Source organism: Panicum virgatum, chromosome 2N (assembly GCF_016808335.1).
Source record: "Panicum virgatum strain AP13 chromosome 2N, P.virgatum_v5, whole genome shotgun sequence".
NCBI lineage: Eukaryota > Viridiplantae > Streptophyta > Magnoliopsida > Poales > Poaceae > Panicum > Panicum virgatum.
Genome location: NC_053146.1, coordinates 55,236,573 through 55,261,740, shown reverse-complemented (window position 1 = coordinate 55,261,740; position 25,168 = coordinate 55,236,573). Strand labels below are relative to the sequence as shown.

Below are 25,168 nucleotides of genomic sequence, written 5' to 3'. Positions count from 1 at the left end.
TTGTGCATCAAGCCTCATATTCTCTTGCGCAACCAAACACACATGCCATTTTCCTATTCCTACTGTGCAAGTGCAACTTTGGGGGCAGGATAATGAGCAACGACCGTCACTAGTATCATGTAAGACTAGTTCACAATTTATATTATTTCATAAAGGAATACTGTTTTACATTCAACTTTTTATTTCTATTCTTGTAGTACAATATACTCCTACTCATCATATTTTTGGGACTATGGCCTTACTAACTAGCTACACAAATTGTGGTTCTCAGCAAATTCAAACTTACGCCACCTTTTACCTCTATTAAAGCGTCCCCTCATAAGAGGTGACTCAAATGTGATACAAATATCAGTTCCAGGAGGCTGATAATATATTTATTACATCAGATGATACATCACCGTACAACTCTGTGCGGTAATGGGCAATGAAGCGCCACTATCGCGAGGATAACAACTAAAATCCAAACAACGATATTAACTACGAAGAGGTCATCAGAGTCTTGCGTCATACGAAGCTTCTTGCGGGTGACCCTATCCACAGGCAAGGTTGGGTGTAGAACGGGACCCCTACTCAACGTCATCGGGAATAAAATCTGGACCGTCCTATGTAAAAATTAAGTAAGGGGTGAGTACAAACGTACTCAGCAAGTCCAACCGCACCCACGGAGGGGGGTATAAATAGATTATATGCACAGGATAAATTAAGGGAAAATTCGATTCATGCCACCACAACTCCGTGAAATTGGGTGTCATGTTGAAAATCATGCCACTCAATGGCATGATTTTCAACATGAGATCCAATTTCAAGAAATTGGAGTGGCATGGATCCAACTAACCCATAAATTAAGGATAATGTTAGGGTTTAGTTTGCGGAAAGCTAATTTTTATGCATGGGTTTGTTTGAAAGAAAAAGATTTTTAAAGCAATTATCTTGACACATAGGGTTGATCCACACAGGATCCAAGTTTTAAATTGCTACCGGACTCTTCATCCGCCGTAGCACACGGCACAGCTGCTGGACACTTTTCCAAAACAACTCACGCCAACTCATCCATTCCCAGAAGAAGTACTAGTTATGTGACCAAATCGTAACTCGCCCAGTACCGTGGGCACGGCTATTCGAATAGGTTTTAACTCTGCAGAGTTGTGCAACTTTACCCACAAGCGGGGTACCACAGCACGATCACCTTAGTGTCGGTGCAGATCCCAACAAAGCCATTACCCACCTTAGCTAGACCTGACCAGCCAACATGGGATCCACTAAGGGGTCATTGACCTATCACCGTCGTTTAACCGGAGCATAAGTCACACAGAGCTTATCCCTTCTCCTTGATCACCCGTTGCTCTCAGCTCTTCTGATGGCTGTCAGACTAACTAGTGGGGTTTATGCTAAGCCGTTGCCACACACAACGGTCGAGTGGTTTGCACGATAGTTGAGTCAGGCAAGATGACACATCAACTCGGTCCTTAATTGTGACAAGATGGATATCTCTCAACCTTGCTCAACCACACAGGTACGAGCACACCTTTTGACAAATCACACAGAAACGCCTTCCATCTCATTGGAACACATCTTTCATTTATTTTCCAGCAAATCCACCTTTTCCCTTCCCACACACTCACACATTTTCCTTTATAAATAATCATATTTAATGTGTAGTAGAATGAGTATAAGGTCCTAAGCAATTCTAGCGGTGATTAACATCCACATAGAACGAATCGTATGTAGACATCAATCTAGGTGGACAAGGAATGGTGATAACAAGTCAAGGGGTGGCTATTCAACCATGTTTCAGCAGTAAAAATATATGCAATTTTGTAAAACAGACCAATAGGTTGTATTTATAAAACTGGGACCAAATATGCATCAAAGGATGAGATTGAACTTGACGTTCGCAAAACCTTTCGGGAAATCCTGATCGAGGTACTGTCCTTCGGGTTCGGGGTCGCGGTACTGGTCCTCGCACTCTTGCTCGCGGTACTGCTCGTCGACGGGTTCTCCCTCGTTCACACCGTGATCTACGACGCACACAAACAAGCACACAATAAAGAAAAAGAAATAAAGGTTTTACCGTTGAGCTCGGATCGGGAAAAATAAAGATATGGAGATAGGAGTAGTATTTTGGGTGATTTTCTAATGGCACGGCCGAAATTATGTTAGAAATGGCGTGCTAAAGTTTCGGGGCAAACAGAGGATTTTTGGCGCATGAAATGATGAGTTAAAGGTAAGTTTAGGGGCTAATCCAGGGTCCAGGGGCCTATTTGTAAATACTTCTAGAAAGAAAGGACTTATTAGAATTTTGGAAAAGGTTCAGGCTACTCTGGAGATTAGGCAGGGACCTACTCATAAATATTTTATATAGTGGAGGGGCTTATTCATTAAAAGAAATAAGAGGGGGGCTTCTTATTAATTATTTTTGGGATGGCAAGGGCTTGATTGGAATTTTAGAAAATATCTGGGCTACTCTAAAAAAAGGGTAGGGGTTTATTTATAATTAATTCTATGTGGTGGAGGGTTTATTTGCGAAAAGGAAAAATAGGAAGGGCTTCTTTAGAAAAGAACCTAGAGAAGGAGAGGGCTCTTAATAGAAAATGAGAAAGGATAGGGGGTTTTGGGCAAAACCGCCCTCTCCTTCTTCTACCTCGGGACAGAACAGAGCATGGGGAGGGAGGGGGCGGCGGCCTTCGGGGCTCGTCGGCGCCCGGGGAGAGGGGGAAAAGGAAGAGGAGGCCGATGGGGATCGATTCCCCTCCTCACCTCGAGCGGGGATGGGGTCTGGCGGCCTGGCCACGGTGGTGCGTGGCGGCCGGTGGTGATGGTCGTGGCGGTAGCACTACGGGCGTGGATAGGGAGCTGGCGGTGGCGGCCGGGGTTTGTGGGGGTAGAGGGCTGCGGGGTGGGCCTTTTAGAGGCCGAGGCGAGGTGGGAGGAGGGGGCCGCAATGGCCGGCGGGCGGGCAGCCTCGCCGCTCGCCTTCAATGGCGTGGGGCCGGAGCGGCGTCGTGGAGCGGCGCGGAAGTGATGGCGAGGTGACCGCGGCGCAGAGGGAGGACGCGCAAGGGGGGGGGGGGGCGCAAGAGGGTATTGCGGCGTTGGAGCTCGGGCGCGGTGTGCTTCGAGCTCGCGCGGCTGACGGCGCTGTACTGCGCGGGCACCGAGGCGAGCAGGGGGGCGGTGGCGCGTAGCGGCGACGACAGTGGCCGGTGGGGGCGGGGCAGTGCAAGTGGGAGGTGGGGGGCTGGCGTCGAGCTCTGCTCGGCGTCGTGCTGCGCGTGCTCTGGTCTGTGAGGAGAGAGGGAGGAGGAAGAGGAGAGAAGAAGGGAGAAAGGAAAAAGAAAAAGGAAAAGAAAGAAAAGGGGGGAAAAGAAAAGGAGAAAAAGAGAGTGGCGCCGGCGGGATTCGCGGCGGCGGTCGGCCACGCGCGTGCTGCGGCATTCGGCCGATCAGCGACGAGCACGCGGAACGAGGAAAAGAAAGGGATAGGACCATGATTGGTACTGGTGTCGGGACGGCGGATCGCCGGGAATTTCGGGGCATCAGGATCTCGGACAGGAGGATTTGGAATGATTTGAGCTCAGCGTCGAAAAGATTTTGAAAAAAAATATTTTTAGCGTGTAATTTATTTGGGTGAATTTTCGGGATGTTGCGTCTATCCACCAAGATTGACTCCCTTTGTTTTTATTTACACATCATATTAGATTCATCCAAATCAAACTTAGCAAACTTTGATCTAATTTAATAGAAAGAAATATTAACATTTACATTACCAAATTTATTTCATTAAATCCACCATGAAATATGTTATATTGGATATTATAATTGTTGCTATATTTTCTTAGTCAAGTTTGACTTAGGACAAACCTAGTACGATATGTAAATAAAATTGGAGGGACTACTTGATAAAAACCTCTGTTAATAAAAAATGGCCGCCTCTCTTAGCCTCTGTTAATGCTGGGCATTAACAGAGGTGTTCGCCCAGTATGAATGCCTCAGAGGCCATTTTAAAGTGGCTTGTAAAATCCAGAATTGTAGTAGTGTGTATCCACCAGCTTTGTTGCTACTATAGCTTCTAATGCCAAACTATCTAGCTATTTATTCTCTTACAAATACTATATAATGTGAAAATAGCATGATATGATTATTACCAATCTAAAAGTCAAACAAGTCAAATGCCGAACACTCGCTTGCCCATGCTGACTTAGAGAATTGAACGTACGATTATGAGAATAGGGATATATTCTACCACGAGAAATCTAATCTAACCTTGCCTAATGATGACAAAAACGTGCAAAAGTACCACACGTCCGGCATGAATCATGACACCGACTTTAGATGGAGTAATTGTGAAGGCTCATAGGTCTGCAAAATTTGGTTCTGGGCTAGCGGATTAGAGCTGCAGCGAGTGGGCCTACAACGCCACATAGCCCAGTACACGATGTCGGTCCACTGGGCTCTGGTCTTAGCCAGTGGGCGAGCCCGGAGTCATGAACAACAGAACGAGTGGCACTTTACGATTCTGTGATCTTCAATTTTATTGACTTCGATATTCGATTGATAAAACTTGACTGTTTTTAAAAACAAATTGCTTCCGTAAATTAAACGGACGCAGAAAAATTGCCCTCAAGGGCACATTATTCAGTCATTACCTTTTGCACAAAACTCAGTCATCACCTTCGTGTTCTGCTGCATTCACTGTTGCAGACTGGCAGTGAACACGTCAAAATAATAGAAGAGTCAAAATAAATGAGCTTTGTTATTCAAGTGTTTAACCAAACATAATTATAACACGATGCAGTCCGCTTCTATTACAAGGAGAGCCTTATGGCAAAGAAGCAAGGAGAGCCTTATGGCAAAGAAGCAGTAAACAGACGCTTCCTGAAGTGCCCAAGCTGAAGAAGCGAGCAAAAGAATCAGCTGTTATTTTGGTGTGTTAAAATCGAATTGGAGATAAATTAACGTGAATTGAATTCCTGATTAACTTAGTTGCCAGACAGGAGCTCCCAGGAGAACAAGCCCATCTCCTCCGCGGCGTCACCACCTCGAGCCTGCCTGTTGTGAGTAGGAATGTGAAGAAAACTGAAAGAATCAGAAGTTGTTCACTGTCTGTGTGATGTCCTGGAAGATCCTCAGCCTCTTGCCGATCTTCTCCTTCACCACTGGGCTCGTGTCGCAGCTCGCCGGCAGCTTGCCGTGGCCGTTCGTCCCTTCGGTGGCTGCTGGCTCCTCGTCGAGCACCGGGCCCAGGACATCCGCGACAAGGGCCTCGTCGAACGCGCTGTGGTCGGGCAGCTCCGGCCATCTGTCCTCAGCCGAGAGCGACTTCCTCCGGCCGCTGTTCTCGTCGGTGCTCTGCTCCTTGTTCGCCACTGCTCCTGCCTTGTCCATGCAATTGCCGGACCGTGTCCTCTTCAGGTTGCCCAAGGGATCATGGACCGGAGCAGGCTTCTGCAGCTGGTGCGGCTGCTGCTGCTGAGGCAGGGTGTTCAGTGGCTTCGCTGCAAGTGGCGGCATCCGCAGGGAGTAGAAGGGCTGCGCGTCCACATTGAGCATGTTCGCCTGGAGCGCCGCCAGCTTCTTGCTCATGGCGGCGTTTTCATCGGCGAAGTTGTCGCGCCGCGCCGAAGCCGGCGCTGAGACCGGAGCCGGAGGTGGCAGCAAGTGGTCAATGCACGGCTGCGGCTGCCAGATACTTGATGAAGATCCCAGCAGCAGCGCGTCGAAGAGCCAGCTCGTGTCGAGCTGGTCGGCGCGCGGGCGACCGACGAGCTTGGCCTCGAGGTCCCGCAACATCTCCTGCGCGCGCTCGTAGGCCTTGAGGTGCGAGTCGGCGCCGCGCAGGCCGTCGACCGCCGCGGGGCGCACCTGCTTGAGCACGTCCTTGGCCTCGAGCACGCGGCCCTGCTTCATGAGGCAGATTCCCAGGTTGCACATCTTGTTGTTGTCCGGCCCGATGAGCAGCGCCCGGCGGTACGCCCCCTCCGCCTCCGTGTAGTTCTCCTTCTGCATCAGCGCCCATCCCAGGTTACCCTGCACAACCACACGATGGCAATATTGATCAGCGAACAAAGATTAGCATCTGAGTTGAAGATACGGAGTGCAGCTTTGATTTGAATTGAAGAAATCAATTGAAGGTTTAATTTGAGTTGAAGATACTAATCAAATTCATTCGAGTTGAAGATATGAATCGAAGCTTTAATCTGCAAAAAAAAACTACAAGAAACTCGTGCACTTACAAGGAGCCTGGTGGCTTCTTGCTCGAGGGTGACCTGGAACTTGCGGCCCTGCGACCGCGCCGTCTTGGTGCGCTTGCCGTTGAAGGCGTGGCCCTGGTGGATCAGCTGCAGCTTGTGCTTGAGCAGCGAGATCTGGTCGTCCAGTCGCCCGCATCTCTGCGCATCGCGACAGCAGCAAGAACGCACCCAAATTCAGTACCATCTCAGAAGCACAAATCGGATACATACATACATGCACATAAGGTTTGATCGTTGCGTGGGAGGAGGAGAAGGACGCGAACCTTGTAGAGGTCGAGGAGGATGTTGTCGAGCGACTCCTGCGCCTGGTCGGAGCACCGGCTGCGCAGCGACTTGATGGCCTCGATGGCCTCCTCGGCGCGGTTCTGCTGCTTCATCACGATGGCCATGTCCTTGAGCGCGCTGTCCACGCGGTCGCCGGCGTTGATCGCCGACCAGAACAGCGCGATGGCCTTCTCCGGGTCCTTGTCCACTAGCTGGATCACCGACGCCGGCAAATGCGATCAGATGGAATCCAATTCGTCCGCGCCACACAGCGTCATCCATCCACCGAAGGAAACTAACCTGGACGCGCTTGGCGCGCACGTAGGGCGTGTCGCCGACGGGCACCTTGTGCGCGACGTGGAAGGAGTCGGAGTGGGTCCGGACCATGGCCGCCGCCGCCGGCTTGATGGGCGAGCAGGGTGCCGACTTGGTCGGCCGGAGGAGCCCCACGGCGGCGGCGTTCCACGGCTCCTGCTGCATCATCGTGGCCTCGATCTCCTCCTCCTCCTCCTCCTCCTCCTCCTCCTCGCTTGCGAAACGTGGTGATCCAAGAACGGACCTGAGCAAGAGGAGGGGAAAGCGGAGCGGTGGCAGTGGGCTGGTAGCGGGGGCATCGGATTCCTCAGGAGATATATGAATCGGGTCGAGGGGGTCCGACCGTTGGAGAGCTAGCCGTTTGGGGAACTAGCCGTTGGGACTTCCTGGGCCTCGGCTCCTTCCGTTCTGACTATAGCTGTCCCGGCCCACTAGCTCTTCCTGGGCCTGGCCTAGTCAAATGGGCCGAGGCCTGTCTGTTTCCTCGCCGTCGCCAGCATGGCATGTTGATCCCGCCGTGTTGTCGTTGTCGACGCCGGCCTCGCTTCCTCGTGCGCGCCGCGCGCCGGCGCGGCTGGATCTGGGTACAGCCGTCGCAGCCGAGTTTCGCGGCGACATTCTTTAATGCGTGGAGTGCAAGGTGCGGATTTGTGTCACCGCTGCGGTTTTTAACTCTGTTGAGAGACGGCGCGGGCGGCCGCCGCTGTGGGACGCGGGGTGTTCGACGAAATGCTAGAGCACTGCTGGACGAAAGGGATCTAGGGCGACCCGTCCGGTACGAAGCTACGGTGTAGTGGCAGGAGAACGTGTCGTCAGATGGGCAGTGGCGCCGGCCGGAATGGGCAGGGTTACCGGATCTGTCTGGAATTGGAATGGCGGCCATTGGCGAAATGGGCATCGACACCAGGGCGCTCAACTCACAGCGTTGTAAGTGGTCCAGATCCGAACCTCGGTGATGCTTACATCTCTCGTTCCAATAGAGACCTGCAGTTCTTATGCTGCTTTCCCGTATATTGTTAGCTTGTCGGACTGAATGGAGTGCGGTTGTCTTTGCAACGTCCACATTGTTTACTTCGTTTTACTCTGTTAATTGATCGAATATTCCGCTGTTGTAATCTGTTGGTCCAGTGTACAGTGGATTACCATCATGCTCTACCACAACAATTTATAAGATGAGATTAATCGTCACTTGTCTGCACACACGTTTTTATCTGTGTGAAGCAAATTTCTTAGCAAGTTGCATGAGTAGTGATTGTCTTGCAAGTTGCAACTGTACGTATCGGCTGAGAGTGGCTTATTTACAGAAATTACATCCCCTGGTACTAAACTAGATATGTCAGGACATTATTCTTATTTTTAATTTGAAGCTAATTCTATGGGAGACAAACTGAATCAGGGTACATGGTGGAATCTTTGATTATTTCTTTCTTTGCAGAAATCCACTGATTCAGAGAGAGTCAAAGGAGCATTGAAAGCATTTTATGTCGCCTGTTGGTGATTCCACTGGAAAAAGGAACTCAAGGGACATGGTAAGCATGATATTGTGTTGGATTTAAGCACCAGGTTACTTTTTAATACAACAAACTGTTGGAGCATAAAAAGGTTACCACCTTCACCCAACAAATTAAGCCTCTTTCTGAAATTTGATTTTTAAGTGGAAAAAAGCCATGCTGGAATGCCAATTTTTAGAACTTTAGAACATAATTTTTCTTTAACGGGTCCAAGTTCATGCCATGCTTTCTCTTTATGTTCTCATTCCAATGACAAAGTATTATGTCAGTACAGACATCTGATTGAGCTCTGATCTGGAATTATGCACAAAGTCTAAGACATAGTCCTCATGTTTTCTTTATCCACATGAAGGTAGTGAAAGTCTCTGGTTGTCAGGCAGTGTACTAGTGATGAAGGTTTTCTAGTCAATTTCCTAATGAAGTTGGAATAATGTCTGTTGACACCACATCTCAACTACAAACCATTTCCCTACCCTCTTGCCTGACTTCATGCTTTCTAGAACTGGTGCCTACCATTTAACTACTTAAAGTTATGATGCTAGTGCGTTTCGTTCAGTGATTGCACTCCTTTTGCTAGTTAGGGTGGTGATTAGGGTACAACCAAAGTTGTTTACTAGATATAATTAAGTGCACAAAAGGTAGCTACTAAGAATGTATAAAATCAGTTGGTAACAAACTGACAGGACTTAAGCTCGATTTGTAGATAACCGGCCTGTTCCTGCTTGGCAATAACAATTAAATACAAGTTTTTCGTAGCTAATTACTAATTTGCTGTGTGACAAAGCAGTTTGGTGTTACACACTGACTCACAATTGTTGCCTTCACTTTGTTGAAATGCTTGGTTTTCAAATACACCTCTTGCCATAGATGTTCTAGAAACCTGTACTGCCAAACGATATAAACTGTTTATACATCTGTTATGAAATGCTCAATTTTTCATTGATATTTGCTTGAATAAACCCATATCCGCATGTATCAAACGAGTAAGAAATCTCGGATATGAAATCAAGTTGGCCTGCCTGTCTGCTAAAAAGAACAAAATTTAGAGTTAGATCTGGAGCTATGCTCACTCAATGACAACAAGAAAGAAATAAGTGGAGACACCAGAAACATAAACAGTGCGGACCATTGTGGAGTGTGGAGTCCCAATCATTCTGGCCCCAACCGAAACTAATGGTTAGGGATATTTCCTCTCCTTGCACCCAACCAACTATGGTCCATAGTTTGGTAACCACCCCGAAACGAATATGTTAGGTAGACAAAAATAATGTAAGCCCATCTGGATTTTGTCACAGATATGTAAGTTCCTCCTAACAAGTAACAGTTAATGGTCCACCTCGCGAACTCATAATTTCATCTGCTTCCCATCTTCCGCACAATGCAATGCCCACAGCCTTTACCAATGCAGAAAGTATCCTAAATTTGTAGGAAATTCAATGCCTCGATAAATTCAGTATTCAAAAATAGCTGATGCGCAATAGAATACACACATGTTTGAATTGGAAGCGGGTCCTAATCATAGTTGATGTATATTATTAAGGATCACAGATAGTGTTTAATTATTGCCACATCGATTTGACTATACAAATACGATATCCATATGATCTGCCTTGTTGCGGAAAGATAAACGCTACAAATGCTGAAGTAATGCGTTTGGTGAATTTTTAATTTATGGTTGACCAAACAGATGAACTAACCTAGATGAGAGTACTATAAAACAAAAGTTCCACACGAAAGTTGGTTGATGGGGCGTGACAATATCTATGATTGTGGAAACAAAATTATTCTAGGCAAAAGAAACTAAACAATACGGTGGGTGGCTAATAACATTCATTTAGGCGGTACCAGATGCCAATTCTGATTGGCTCTATTTTATTCTGGAATAAACAACGAAAATGTGTCCATGATTAGGGGGTTCCTTAGTTTTGGACCCCGTCCTGTTTTTTTTTAGTGCAGGTATCAGCATATGGGTTCGAAGGTACACCAAAAACATTTGCCTTGTTAAACAAATAAAAAGGTGCCAAGGTGAGTAGAGCTGGTGAGATCAGACTGTTCTTTATAAACACATGGATAACCCTTTGCACAACTACTACCCTGTCCTAGTGTACAGAATAAATCATTTTCATGTCGACACAATCGTGATGCACTCCATGATCAATTTGCACTGAATGTACCTCATGTATCACGGTTCACTTTTTTTATTTAAAGATATTACGGTATACTTTGACAGAGGTGAGCCAGATGACACCCCCTCATGTCTGTAATCCTCATGTTTACCTCCTGTGCAGGGCGTCTGTGTTTCACGGGGTTGCGGTGGGGGGCCCCGGCAAATCGGCATCAGCAACAGGGAAAGGGAGATGAACCTAATCCATCCATCACCCTAACCAAATCAGGGACAGGTTTGCGTCAGGGAGGGGTGGTGGCGGTGCGGTTAGTTAGCTGTTAACCCCCCCACCCCAATCCGTCGTCATCGTGCTGGAGCGGAGGTAGGCATCGGCATCCATCCATCCATCCATGAGGGCCAACACCACACACGGTTGGCGCGCGCGTCGCTTGCCTCACTTTACACCTACCTGCCCGAGGTTCCGCTCCACGGCCGTGGCGCGGTGGCCGGCGCCCCCCGTGGCCTCTCGCTTTGCGATGAAACTGGTAGCAAACCAGTGGCAGCGATGAGGTCATGGAGGCCTGGCCCGGGGAAGAGGGAGGCCTACCGGCCTAACCTTTTTCCCCCCAACTCAGCCAGCCCTCTAGAAGACCTCTCCTCCCCCCGATCCAGTCAAGTGCCTATAAAATCCAGGCCCCCCTCCACCCACCCTTGGCGCTCGCAAGCACCGCAGCAGAAAGCAGCAGCAACCTCCACTGCCGCAGCAAGGCCACCGCACCGCGGGAAGGGAAGGGAGGGGAAGAAAGCGGCGGCAAAAAGGATCCTCGGGAAAGCGGCAAGCAACATCGCCGGCCGGTCTGGTCTTGGTTCGTCGGCCGCCATGGGGAGGTCGCCGTGCTGCGAGAAGGCGCACACCAACAAGGGCGCGTGGACCAAGGAGGAGGACGACCGGCTCGTCGCGTACATCAAGGCGCACGGCGAGGGGTGCTGGCGATCGCTGCCCAAGGCCGCCGGCCTGCTCCGCTGCGGCAAGAGCTGCCGGCTCCGGTGGATCAACTACCTCCGGCCCGACCTCAAGCGCGGCAACTTCACGGAGGAGGAGGACGAGCTCATCATCAAGCTCCACAGCCTCCTCGGCAACAAGTACGTTCAATTCGCGCCATGCATCCATCCCTCTCCCCGCACCTCACCACCCGGCCGCTCGCGGCATTCAATCACACCATTTCCTGACCTGCTTCGTCTCTGTTGGGCGCAGATGGTCCCTGATCGCCGGGAGGCTGCCGGGAAGGACGGACAACGAGATCAAGAACTACTGGAACACGCACATCCGGAGGAAGCTGCTGAGCCGGGGCATCGACCCGGTGACCCACCGGCCGATCAACGAGCACGCGTCCAACATAACCATATCCTTCGAGGCGGCGCGCGAGGAGAAGGGCGCCGTGTTCCGGCTGGAGGAGCCGAAGGCGGCGGCGATCGGCCGCGACCAGAACCCCGGCGACTGGGGCCACGGGAAGCCTCTCAAGTGCCCCGACCTGAACCTGGACCTCTGCATCAGCCCGCCGTGCCAGGAGGAGCCCCTGAAGCCGGTGAAGCGGGAGGCCGGGCTCTGCTTCAGCTGCAGCCTGGGGCTCCCCAAGAGCGCCGAGTGCAAGTGCAGCAGCTTCCTGGGGGGGCTCCGGACCGCCATGCTCGACTTCAGAAGCCTCGAGATGAAATGAGCCTCTGCTCCTCCCTCTAATCTCTCCCGTTTTGTCACCCCTGGTTAGCTCTCGTAGGTGAAAATAGTAGCGAGTGAAAAGAGAGATAAGAAAGAAGAGGGGGGGGGGGGGGGGGGGGGGTAAGGATTGATTTGCGCCCTGGATCTTCCCTGCTCTCTCTTTTTCTCTCGTTCCTCCGTTTTGCGTCTCTGTAATTACCATCACCCCAACTGATGATCATGGGCAATAATATCTGCTGCTAGGCCTAGGTCTCTGTAACTTGGCAACAATCCCGTCTCGAGGAGACCAGGTTCAGGGCCCCGTGCGCGGGTTCGCCCGTGCGGGTAGCCTCAAGGACACTGGACTCCCACGTGTGGAGGCGTGAGCCGGATCTTTCGTTTACCGAACCACTAAACCCGGCATGTGACCGTCGCCTAATCCTGCAGGCTCGATAAAGCGCCTCGTGAGTTAGACCACGACGCCTTCCTTTTTTTCCCCTCCATTCCAATCCGCGCCCTGCTTTGCACGCACGGCACACAGGGCCACATCCCCACATACGTGTATGCCTCTTTCTACCGGTATGTACCACTGCAGCAGAGTTGCCCACAAAAGAGAAAAAGCGACGCGCCCCGGCTCTTCTTTAATCTCGCTTGCTGCTGCTTCTTATCCTCGTCGATCAAAAGGGGGGTTTTACCTTGCCACTGCTGGTAATGGAGGAGTAACCACTAACCAAGCGTAGAAGGCAGGCAGGCCGTGAGGTCATGCATGGGAAACCATTTGTTTAGAGGGCTTGTTAGGTAAGAGGCGGCCGCGCGCACCTTTCCTAACCCGTCTCGCCCGGTCGCCACCCCGGCGGCGACGCGACGCGGTGGCCGACCGACGGCGGGCGGCAGGCCCTGGCGTGGCCTGCCGAAAAGGGCAGCGGGTCTTGGACGCCCAACTTGCACGCGCGCGGCGCCTTGAATGCCATCGGCGGCGGGCGGCGCTGGCTCGGTTGGCTTGGTGTTGGTCGCGGCGGCCGGGGAACCAACCATCGGACGGCCTGGGCGATGCATGGCATGAGAGCCGGTGACCGTGCTGTTTTCTCGCGCGGGGTTGCGGTGGCCGGTGGGCGACGCGCGCGGCCGCGACTCCGAGCACGGCAGGCCGGGCTGTTGCTTCCGCTGCTCGGTGCGCGTGGCGTCTGACGGTAAAAGCGCCCCGTCCCGTGAGGCCGCCGTGACGTCCGCTGCGCATAACGGCATCGCCGGGAGGGAGAGACGTAGGACTAGGAGGAGTACGCCGGTTTGCGGAAACACCCGCGGCACGTACGTCCACGGAAAATAGCAGCCGTAGAGGACGGGGAACTCTTTCTACGGCCGCCGCCGGCCGGCTACGAAACAAGGCGCTGCTGATGCAGTAGATTAGCTTCTGCCCTGTGATGATCTAAGCTGGCGCGTAATACCGGTTCAAGTATGGTTGGGTTTGTTGTTGGAGAGGAGAAGAAAAGATTGTCGCCGCACCGGTTCCGGTCTGGAAGCGTGTACGATGGGCCAAACACGTTGACCTATGATGACCCGGCCGCATACATGCATGGACGGCTAAAACTCTCTCTCTCTCTCTCTCTCTCTCTCTCTCTCTCTCTCTCTCTCTCTCTCTCTCTCTCTCTCTCTCTCTCTCTCTCTCTCTCTCTCTCTCTCTCTCTCTCTCTCTCATGCACCGGTTTAGTTAGCCATTGTAAAACATTTAGTGTTACCATGTTTAGTTACCGCACCGGTTAGTTTACTCATCCACCCTGATATATGTAAAGCGACGCTGTTTTGTCATCAGGTTCCGGATGTGAGCTTCCACTGATCGATAACAATATCGCACATCACGGTCCAAGCCGAGTAGCCGACTACAAAAGCATATCGAGTTACCTTGGTAACAAATAGAAAGGAAAGGCCGGGAGGGATTTCTATCTTCCCCACCTTCTCCGTCGTCGCTGCTCGCTAGAATCTAATCGCTATCACTTTCCACCGAAAGCAAACCGCCAATGCCGCGCTATCCGAGATGACACACACTCGCTAGAGCTGTGGCTCCGCTCTTGTTCTATTTCAGGTTACGAGCTGCTACTACCTGACAAGCAAAGATTAAAACAACGCAGCTAATTCCCTTGCATTATTAGGAACACGTACACATGCCAGTTCCTCATGTAAATTTCGCTTTTCTCTGTTTTCTCTCTCTCATTTTTCCCTTTCATATTTGCGAAAGGAATGGTAATTTGCTATTGATACGGGCGCTGAAGGAAAAAAAACAATACAAATATGGCTGGCTCAAACTACTGACGGGAACATGCAAATCCTGCAGATGATCTGGCGCAGAAAACCTGAACAGCCACGGAGAGGGACGTCCGAGCAACGATTGGCTGACTCGGACAGTGTACTCCCATAGTCCCATGCAAGTGCCAACACTGTCAGAAGTCAGAACACGCTTTCACAGGACCCAGGCAGCAGCATCACTCACAGGCGCACCGGCGAAGGCGAGCGTATCATGGCGCTGTGGGCCGGCCGGGCGTACGGGCGGATCCGATCGGGTCGGGGTCGATGGATGCACGGGACGGACGGGCGGGCGGGCGGGCGCGGCGCACGGCAGGCAGGGGTAGGTGGCCAATCCCCATTAATTAACTGCCGACATGGATGCATCCTCCTGGCCGCTCGCTAGTCGGCTACAGCTACAGGACTGGAGGGGGCATCAGGGCCGCCGTCTCACTTCTGCTAATCAATTGATTACCCCTCTGATGGGCGTGGTGCGGGTTGCTCCAAGGGATCGCCTAACCGATTCTAGTGGGCTCCAATTCCAACCCATAAAATAGCTTAGGGTCAATGGATTGCAACCAGAAGAACCATTGGATCGAGTGGTTCGATCCTATCTAGGGAAAATACACATCCATGACGCCACACGAAGCAGCTACACCGGCACACACTCGACGCCACCACGACCGCGCATGTCCGCCGCCATGCCTGTGAGGTCGGCGAGGTTCTGGATGTCGGCGCCGCAGCACAATGCAGAGGTAGAAGGTCTTGTCGTACCCAGACCTAGTAATTCATGCAGCCCTTGGCACACTCAACGATGGCCACCACCGGCTGCTGCTTGGCCTCGTCGTCCTGAGTCTCATTAGCAAGCAGCGGCAGGATATGGATCGATCCACCATATTCACTGGTTCGAGTGGGTCAAGCAGTTAGTTTCCAATGGTTTAAGCGGTGCCCCTGTTCCTGATTAATGGATTGTTGGATCGCGTCCGGTTCGCACACCCACGCCCATCTTTAATTACTCCTGATCGAGCTCCCGATTAAACAAGGACTTCTCGTGCTGGGGGCTAGGGCTGGAAAAAAAAGCTCGCGGCTCGCGAGCCGGCTCGGGCTCGGAGCGGCTCGGCTTGGCTCGGAGCGGCTAGCGAGTCTGGAACGAGCCGGGCTCGGCTCGCTAAAATACCGAGCCGAGCCAGCTCGCTCTGGCTCGCGAGTCGGCTCGCGAGCTGAGCCACCTATAGAGCACTTGTCAATTGTCATGTAATTTAAAATATTTTCTCTTCATTTTACCTTGTTATGGCTATGATATTGTTAAAATCTTGATATGGTATTGTTAAAATCTTTATGTGGTACTGTTAAAATCTTGATATGGTTGCACTCTTATATGTGATCTGTGAATCTGTGAACTGTGATGCAAATATGCAATAACTAGCTGTGCCTCGCGAGCCGGCTCGAGCCGCCTCGCGAGCCAATAACGAGCCGAGCCTAGCCTCTTTCAACAGCTCGTGAAATTAGCGAGCCGAGCCAGGCTCGACTCGCTGGATGACCGAGCCGCGGCGAGCCGAGCCTGGCTCGGCTCGGCTCGGCTCGTTTCCAGCCCTACTGGGGGCCCTCGTCCGGGTTGGGGTTGGGCTGATGGAAAGTGGCGATTCGGCAGCTCCCCGTCATCAGTGAGCTGACGGGGGTTCCTGTTTAACGGTAAGCTAGCTGTTCATGAGCTCCACTAGCTGCTGAGGACCTGTTTGAAGGAAAGAGATGGATTGTGAAAAATCTCTAGAGCGATTGTTTTCCCTTTTAAAAGGCCTTGATATACAGTAGTATTGCACAAACCTCCCCTAGGAAAAATGTATATGATTTTTTGTGCCTTGTAGTGTAAAATGTTGCGTTGGTAGATTATAAATAGTAGCAACTACTACAGAGCGGTCGCGGTTTTTGCTCATGCACTCCGCCAGAATCCGTTTCTGGTCAATATCAATATTAATTCTCATCCATCAAACCATCATGATCCTATCAAATCATAATCCTATATGACCTTCAAACAGTGGGCGTGATATATATAGTCACTTCGTGACCTGTACCAAGTTATGAACAGATGAAAAAGAAAGCAAAATTTTCACACCGATTGAGTTAATTTGAGAGGATCTTGCATACAGATCAAGTTGAAGGTGGCTGGCAAGTACACCAATGCAACCGAACATTTCACTATTTGCATCGAGTTTTAGTTTGTGTACTGTTGGATCATAGCATTTCCCGGTTGTGCTGTTGGGTCATTTGTTTGATCCAAATCATGTGTCACTCTAATCTGAGGGACCGAAAAGGCGACCAGAGGGGGGTGGATGGGAGCCGATCGAAAATTCTCGTAAATGAAAGCTCGGCCTGTGATCCCAAGTTTACACCCAACCCTCGAGTCCTAGGTGAAGTGTAGAGTAGCTATAGAGGAGCTACGCTAACACAAAACAGCCCTAGGAACAAGCAAGATCGACTGCGGAAGCAACCACGAAAAAACAGCACAAAAACAGCATGGTATACTAACACCGGTTAAACCGACGTGTGAAGGAGTACTTCACCGGTTCAACCGACGTCACAGAGCCGGCAGCAAAAAGGAGCACTCACCGGTTAAACCGACGCTACGGTTTAAACAGCGTCGGTTCAACCGACGATAGTGCACTGGATAAACCGACAAAATCCAAAACGAACACTGGTGCAGTTGTCCAGAGAGAGCTCAGAAAGGATTAATGATCACTGGTTGATCCGATGAGTTCAATTCCAAAGCGCCGGTGTAGTTGTCCAGAGGAGCGGCAAAATGAATCCAACAATGCACTGGATTAACCGACGCTATGAATTTTCTATACGCCAGTCAAACGAGTTGAACAGCACGCGGGGAAAGCAAGAATAAACCACTCACCGGTTGAACCGACGCCAATGAGAACAAGCATCGGTTTAACCGGTGCTCGGAAGAACTCTGTCCAGAAACGTTTTTCAGCCCGCGTTCTTCCAAGAACTCGATGATCGAGTGGCCAAATCAAGTCCAAATCTCACCAAAATTTGCAGGCATGATAACAAGGGACTTGTGAACACGTCCACGGAAGGAATCGTCGAATTACTCCATGGTTTGGGAGAAATCGATGAAATCCTAAGCAAGATTGGGGTTTTCTTAAGAACGCCAAAACTTCAATTCGAAGGAGCTCGTGAATCCGAGGGTTTTACGGCTAGGCAAGATGGAATAGGAACACCCCAAGGAGTCACAAAATCGTCAAGAAACAACCCGTCATCTTGAGTTCGGGAATCGACAAAGGAAAATCGAATTTCAAACAAACCAAAGCACAAATCGTATGAGATTGAATTAAATTCAAAACCCCGGAGGGCACAAGGAGGATTGGGCCTCCTTTCCCAATCAATCTCAGTACAAAAACTCAAAAATCCATCCCTAAGAGAGGAGAGGGAGGAAGAACAGAGGGGCAGGGAGAGAGGCGACGGGAGAGAGGTGGCGCCAGGTGGGGAGAGTGTTCTGTTCAGGCGCGAACAACCGGAGTCCATGTTCCACCTGTTCTCCAAGCCTCCAACCTGCACATCAGTAGTGAGACAAAGGGTGAGCAAATGTCTCAACACTGGGGTTAGCAAAGTGAGAAGCAAACCAGTGTCGAGCCATTTGCTCTACAGAAGGGTTAACAAGATCAAAAGCGTGTCCCCTGTCCCGTCTACCGCGAGGCTGATGACCACCACCGCGAGGAAAGCGTGGTGCATCATAAGCTCCTCCAAAGCCTTGGTCACGTAGTCCATAGCCGTACTGAGGACGACCAGGAGCACGACCGGCAAAGCGACCACCCGCTGGAGCACGGTAACCACCACCGTCTCCCTGTCCTCCACCTACACGACGCGCCCTAGCATCTTGCCTACCACCACGCCGAGGAGGACCATGCACCCGAGAAGAGTACATGTCCAGGTTGTGTCTCTCCTGCTCACGCCTCACAGCTCGCTTCCTCCTGAAGCAAAACTCCTCCAGGTGACCCTCTCTGTCACAGTACTCGCAGTGGTACCTCACCTCTCTTGGGAGGTGGAGGCCTCGCCTGCGGACGGGGAGGAGCAGCCCCTTCTTCTGGGCAACCTAGGCTGTAGCAGCAGGGAGCGTATCAAGGGGATTCTTTAGCTCATTGGGCTTTTGAACCCAAACCTGCTTCTGTGGAGGTGCTTTTGATGGTTCCTTAAGCACACCATTCACGGGGTCAACAAGTGAAGGCTGTGTGCTCGTGCTAGTAGTGTTCAGAGCACTTGGAGCTCCAGCAGCCTTGCCGATCTTACCATACAACTTGTCAAAGTCTGACTTCGTGTATGTGTAACCGACCCCAAACCCATCACCACGCTTGAACTGCTTGATCATCATGCCCAACTGCGGCTCACTAGCAGAAACCCAACTAAGAATCGCCCTAAGATAGGTATTCTCATTCTCCAAGTTGGCTTTCTCTACCGCAAGATTATCCAAATCAGAGATCAAACCAGAGCAAACATGACAATCAATAGGTGGGCTAGACTCCCCGACCTTAGTCTTCCCCAAAGACTTAATCAAGGCGTTCTTCTCATCTAGCTCCGACCTAAGCGTGGGACAAAGCTTACAGGCACCAAGCAGAATAGGCCTAGATCTAAGCTCCTCTAGTTCACAAACAATAGTGGCAAACTTAGACTGCAAAGAAGCTAGATCAGACTTAAAGATAGGATACTCATCGCATTCAAGCACATCACTAACAATGGGAGCATCCTTAACCAGTTCAAGCTCATGCTTGGCCTTGGCTAGTTCATGAGACACGTCAGAAAGCGAGGTCTTGGCAACATCCAAGTTCGCGACGTTCTCATCATGCTTGGCACGGAGAGCAACAAGATCATTCATGTGAGATATGCAGCAAGTGCACTCATCCTCACTAGATTTCTCCTTAGCACAAGCCAGCTCAGCCCTAAGCTTTCTATGCTCTCTAGCTGCTTCCTTAAGTAGCCTCTTCTGGTTGTCGAGAGCGGCGTACAACTCCCTAACCTCAGTATCAAGGAGGTCGATGGTGGAGTTTACCTCTGAATCACTCTCGGATCTAGGAGAAGAGTCAATGTGCGTCGGTGTAGCATGTTCACCCGAAGACGTACGGGCACCATTTGCTCCACCCGCCATGGTGCAGAAGCCCTTGCGCCGACCGGCTGCAAAGCAAAGGCCGATGAAGCCGGTGGCATCCTTGTCCCGCTTCTTCTCCTTCTTGTCGTCGTCGTCAGAGGTCGGTGAAGAAGAGCGGTCGGTGTCGGAGCTCTTGTCGAGGTCGTTGAGCTGTGCCAGGAAGGCCTTCTCCCGCTTCTTGGCCTTGTACTGGAAGCACTTTTTGAGCGACTCCTTGTCGAAGCGTCCTTCCCGGTCATGACTGCGGTGCTTGTGGCGCCGACGCTCCTTGTTGGAGCCTCCCTCGTCGCGGTCGCGGTGGCGGTAGTAGTCGAAGTTGTTGTTCTGGCCACCGCCGGACTTCTTGGGGCAGTCGGCGATGAAGTGGTTCAGATCGCCGCAGTCGTAGCACCCGGGGTTCTTCTTCCTCTTCCTGTTGTGGTTGACACGCTGGAACTTGTTGATGAGGAGACACAAGTCGCCGTCGCCCAGCGTCTCTAGCTGCTCATCTGTAACAGAAGGCAAAGAGGCAAGAGAAAAGCCAAGAGTAGAGTTAGCGTTAGAGCTCGATCCACCTGGGCCAGTCATAAGAGCGACACTCTTGGAAGTAGAGGCACCATTGAGCTTGGCTCGTGTCTGGTTATCCACCTCCGTGGCCTTGAGCTTGCTGAAAAGCTCATTCACGGTCAGAGTCTCATAGCCTGCAGACTCAATGATCGTGTTCACCTTGAGATCCCACACAGAGCGGTCAAGTGCGTAGAGCAACTTGAGGGCCTTCTCATGCTCTGTGTACTCAAGGGCATCAGCAGATCTGTTCGCATTGACCTTGTTCACATTCGATTGAAAACCGACTGAACATGTCGCCAATGCTCTCACCCGGCCCATGTGTGAAATTCTCATATTCACGCCGGTGAGTCTCGAACAGTCTGGCCTTGACCTGAGGTGTGCCCTCGTGGTAGTTCTCAAGGCACGTCCAAACTTTGTGGGCTTCCTGAAAACCCTGGATGCGTGAGAACTCCGCACGAGAAACGCCAGCGAACAAGGCATTGACAGCCTTGGCATTGGCCTCGTGCTCGGACACCTGAAGAGGTGTGGTCCGAAAGGCAAGCACCTCGTAAGCCTGGTTCTTGGTGATCTCCCAAACCTCGGCTCCCATGCTTTGCAAGAAGGCTCGCATACGCACCTTCCAATAAGCATAGTCCTCGCCGGCAAACACAGGGATCTTACCAAGACTCGCCATGGTCGCTAAGTGGTTTTCGAACCGGGCAAGGTACTGAAAACCTTAACCAAGCTCGGATACCAATTGAAGGACCGAAAAGGCGACCAGAGGGGGGGGGGGGTGAATGGGAGCCGATAAAAAATACTCGCAATTAAAAGCTTGGCCTAAAATCTCAAGTGCACCCAACCCTAGGATCCTAGGTGAAGTGCAGAGTAGCTATGAAAGAACTACACTAACACAAAACAAACCCTAGGAACAAACGAGATCAAACGTGGAAGCAAACACGAAGAACAGGACGAGAAACAACCCGGTATAACTCACCGGTTGATTCGACGTTCAGGTTTGAACATCGTCGGTTGAACCGGTGAGAAAGAGCCGGCAGCGAAGAAACACTTTTAGTAGTATCACCGGTTGATCCGATGTGACCAAATTTGTTCACGTCGGTTCATCCGATGAGACTAAACCGTCAGCAGAGAAAAAGAACACCGGTTAAACTGACAAAATCAAATCTCAACACTGGTGCAGTTGTCCAGAGAGACCCCAAAATGGATGTTGTGAACGCCGGTTAAACCGACGCTACGAAAATCCTATACGTCGGTGCAATGGGCCAAATAGAAAAACCCTAACAGTTGAAAAACCTACTCGCCAGTTGATCCGATGCAACATCCTACAAGCGTCGGTTTAACCGGTGATAGGAAGAAATCTGACCGTGCCCAGAAACGAAATTTTCCAGCCCGTGACCTTTGGAAATCTCGATGATTTGTCGATCAATTCACGTCAAAAGGAGCTCAAATTTTGGGGAGATGAAGATGACGACTTCAAGAACACATCCCCAAAAGATTTCAACGAAGGTCCTCACGGATTAAGAGGAATCGAAGGAAATCAGAGCAAGAGCGGGGTTTTCTCTAGAATGCAAAAACTACGATTCGTGGAGACTCGTGATTCCAGAGGTTGTAGCCCTAGGCTAGATGGATTAGGAACACACCAAGGAGTCATGAAGTCATCAAGAAGTAGCCCATCATCTCGTGCTCAAGAATTGACAAAGGAAAATCGAATTTCAATCAAAAGAGGCACAAGATGAACAAAATTGAATCGAAGTCAAAACCCCGGAGGGCACAAGGAGGGAAGGGCCTCCTTTCCCATCAAATCTCAGTACAACAAACTCAACAATCCATACCTCAAATCCTTAGAGAGGAGAGGGAGGAAGAAAAGAGAGGATAAGGAGGAGGAGGGCGCTAGAAGAGAGGGAGGCGACGTGCTATCCCATGTCGAAGTCGCCTCCTCCTCAACCAAAGCTGGTGCCTCCTCAGGTGTAGCTGGTGAAGGCTGAGTCACCTGCTCGACTGGTCCCCGGGAAGTAGACGTAGTAGGATCGGGGCCGTAATCATTGTCCGAGCTCGTGGCGGAGGCTACTGGGTCCACAGCACGCGTGGTAGCCTCAGCATCACCCTCCGCATCTTCTTCCTCCTCATCTTCAAAGATAGAGGTGCTGAGCTCATCTTCTCCTGCAACTTCAAAGACAGAAGCATTGCACGATGCAGTCTCGTCGAAAGTGACTTCACAAGTCTCTCTAACGATGTTAGAATCAATAAGCAACACACGGTATGCTCTGGAATGAGATGTATAACCGAGAAAAATGCCGTCAGACGAGCGAGACTCAAACTTATCAAGATTTCCTTCTTTCAGCACAAAACACCGGCAACCAAAAACTCTGAGATGGTCAACACGGGGCTGGCGTCCAAATCGCAACTCATAAGAAGTCTTGTGCATGAAAGCACGCAAGAAAATGCGGTTGGACACATAACAAGCGGTGTTAACCGCCTCAGCCCAGTACTTCCTAGGAGTCCTATGCTCATCGAGCATCGTCCTAGCCATCTCCACCAGCATCCGATTCTTCCGCTCTACAACCCCATTCTATTGTGGAGTGTAGGGAGAAGAATACTGGTGTTCAAGACTTTAATCACAGCAAAAGGTGTCAAAACGAGCGTTTTTGAATTCTGCGCCATATGACCGGGAATGACAAATGGTTCTCCAGCCTCACCCCAACGCGCCACAAAGAATACATCATATTTGGGGATAATGGTAAAGCAAGGTACGTGGTGTTGGCGCTGTTAGAGTTTCTGATCGCTTCACCCTGAGAGAGGTTGCTTTGGTTTCGAATCTTGGCTTTAATTTGCTCTTTGTTTCACAACTTCTTGATGAGGGGTTTGAAGTTCGCTTCAAGGAGGGTTGTTCTCGAGTTTTGGATTCCAGAGGAGACCTGGTTTGCCGGATCGTTCCTCGTGACCGAGTTTTCTTGGTTGATTTCTCTGGAACTCCTTTTGGCCCTTCTTGTTGTTTGTTGTCTGGTCCTTCTCCGATCTATGGAAGTGGCATAGGAGACTTGGACATTTGAGCTTCGACTTATTATCTAGACTTAGCTCACTTGATCTAATCCGAGGATTGCCCAAATTGAAGTTTGAAAAGGACTTTGTTTGCCATCTGTGTCGCCACGGGAAGATGATTGCTACTACTCATCCGCCTGTTAATCAGGTGATGACCGCTCACCCTGGAGAGTTGCTACACATGGACACAGTAGGTCCTTCTCGGGTGATGTCAGTTGGTGGGAAGTGGTACATTCTTGTGATCATGGATGATTTTTCTAATCCCTGCAGATATGCTAAACATAAGGTGCAGTACACACATGTAGACGTGCACCCTACTACTACAAAATTTGACTAATTTCTAAGCGACCCTACCATCCAAAATTCTTTGTAAAGTGTAAATTCCTCTGAGTAAGATAGAGTACGGTTTCAGAAAGGCATTGACTTGATGATCAGTCATTCCCCCGGTATTTTTCTTGACTCGTGTACAGTTGGTGTTTACTGGACTCAAGCCACTTCCAAATAATGGCACTGATCCTCTGATAAGATACCATTCCCCTGGATAATACAATGGTCATTATCTCTGAGTGCTAAGGATATCCAAATTAAACTGATGCTATAGCATCCATGCCCGCTACAACAATAATCTACTGTCATGCAAATAAGCAGCACACCAGTGTTCATACTACCGGGTGAAAAAAAATAATAGTGTTCATACCAAACAAAAACTATTGGAGGTGAGTACAAGGCAGTATTTGGATCGAAGGAAAACAATGCATATAATGTACAAGCGACAAGTCATTTTCTTGTGGCTACCTACCAATACATCACGCCAAGTCGTCAATTTTGGGCAAGTTCGGTAGGTTGCGGATCAGAGCGAACCCCACGTTGCCTGCTCCTTTTCTATTCCCACGTCGTCGTCTCCTGGTGACCTGGTCCCTTGTTTATGTTCTTTCCCCAGCAGTGCTCGCAATGCAACTGAGCTGTAGAATACTCGTACGCATGCGTCACATACTCCCTGGTAGTTGATCCGTATGAAACTATTATACATGGACAGTTAGAGAGAGAGAGAAAGATACTACAGCGTAGCCGTCGCAGTCGCTGTCATGACATACTAACGGTGGAATAATCAAGTGTTGATCTCCGTCTTCGTGTCAAGTGCGCGCTCACGCACGTTGTCAAGGCGATAAATTAACAAATGGTTTAAAAGTACACGATCATTTGATTTGGAGACTTCTGATTCCGTTTTCCTATACTAGACGCCCCTCTGTGATGTGTGGCGTGCATGGCATTTCATTCGGTGGTTGAAGAAATTTGATTGGAGGAAATAATTCCGTGGGCCGACCTACTGATCGATCGACCTGCGTGAGCTGAGTGTGGCGATGGTGACGGTAGGCCATCTTGGTTCTGTAAGGAAAATGGCCTAATTAGGCTATTGTTTTGTGATTTTGGCGATCGAATAACAACGCAATCAATGAAATTAATGAGTTTATCAAGTGAACAATTATAGATCCCAGAGATGAGACAAAAAGGTCAAACAAAACAAAACACGAGGAAAGAACTCAAAAAAGGTTGAAATGGACGAGTTCTACAAGCAACAGTAGGACCGGATACACCGGTGATGTCACACCGGTCTAATCGGTTGGCATCGGATGCATCGGTGACCTATGACCGGTGCAGTGGGCCATGCAAAGTCCAGGCCACGTGGAGGAACTCAAGTATCACCGGATGCACCGGTGGTGCCAAATTGAAGGCGTCGGTGCAATCACCATGCTATGCACCAGAGACGATATCAAGCCGGCCAGAGAGGAGGACTTCAGGACCGGATGAACCGGTGCACCACCAGAGCAACTGACCGGTCTATCCGGTGGTCTGTCAGAAGGCCCAACGGCTAAGTCAGAGCCGTGAGTGACTGGATACACCGGTGCCCTATCACCGGTCTATCCGGTGCCCTCGCAGAAAAGTGGCCAACGGCTCTTAACGGCTAGTTCGACTTGGTGGGCTATATATATGCCATCCCCCGGCCATTTGAAGTTTGCTGGA

The 25,168-nt window shown here is 50.4% G+C and overlaps 2 protein-coding genes across 2 annotated transcripts; one reads left to right on the top strand and one right to left on the bottom strand.

The window, feature by feature from the left end:
- Positions 1-4,930: 4,930 nt before the first annotated feature.
- On the bottom strand, positions 4,931-7,116 carry LOC120658178 (protein POLLENLESS 3-LIKE 2-like). Its single transcript, XM_039936419.1, has 4 exons — positions 6,816-7,116; positions 6,515-6,727; positions 6,234-6,389; positions 4,931-6,027 (listed from the first exon to the last, which is right to left on the bottom strand). Exons 1-4 carry the CDS (start codon positions 6,996-6,998, stop codon positions 5,086-5,088), a joined length of 1,494 nt encoding a protein of 497 aa, XP_039792353.1. The 5' UTR covers positions 6,999-7,116; the 3' UTR covers positions 4,931-5,085.
- Positions 7,117-10,896: 3,780 nt separating this feature from the next.
- LOC120658180 (myb-related protein Hv1-like) lies at positions 10,897-12,421 on the top strand. Its single transcript, XM_039936420.1, has 2 exons — positions 10,897-11,588; positions 11,701-12,421. The coding sequence occupies exons 1-2, from the start codon at positions 11,011-11,013 to the stop codon at positions 12,161-12,163; spliced, it is 1,041 nt and encodes a 346-aa protein (XP_039792354.1). The 5' UTR covers positions 10,897-11,010; the 3' UTR covers positions 12,164-12,421.
- The last annotated feature ends 12,747 nt before the right edge of the window (positions 12,422-25,168 follow it).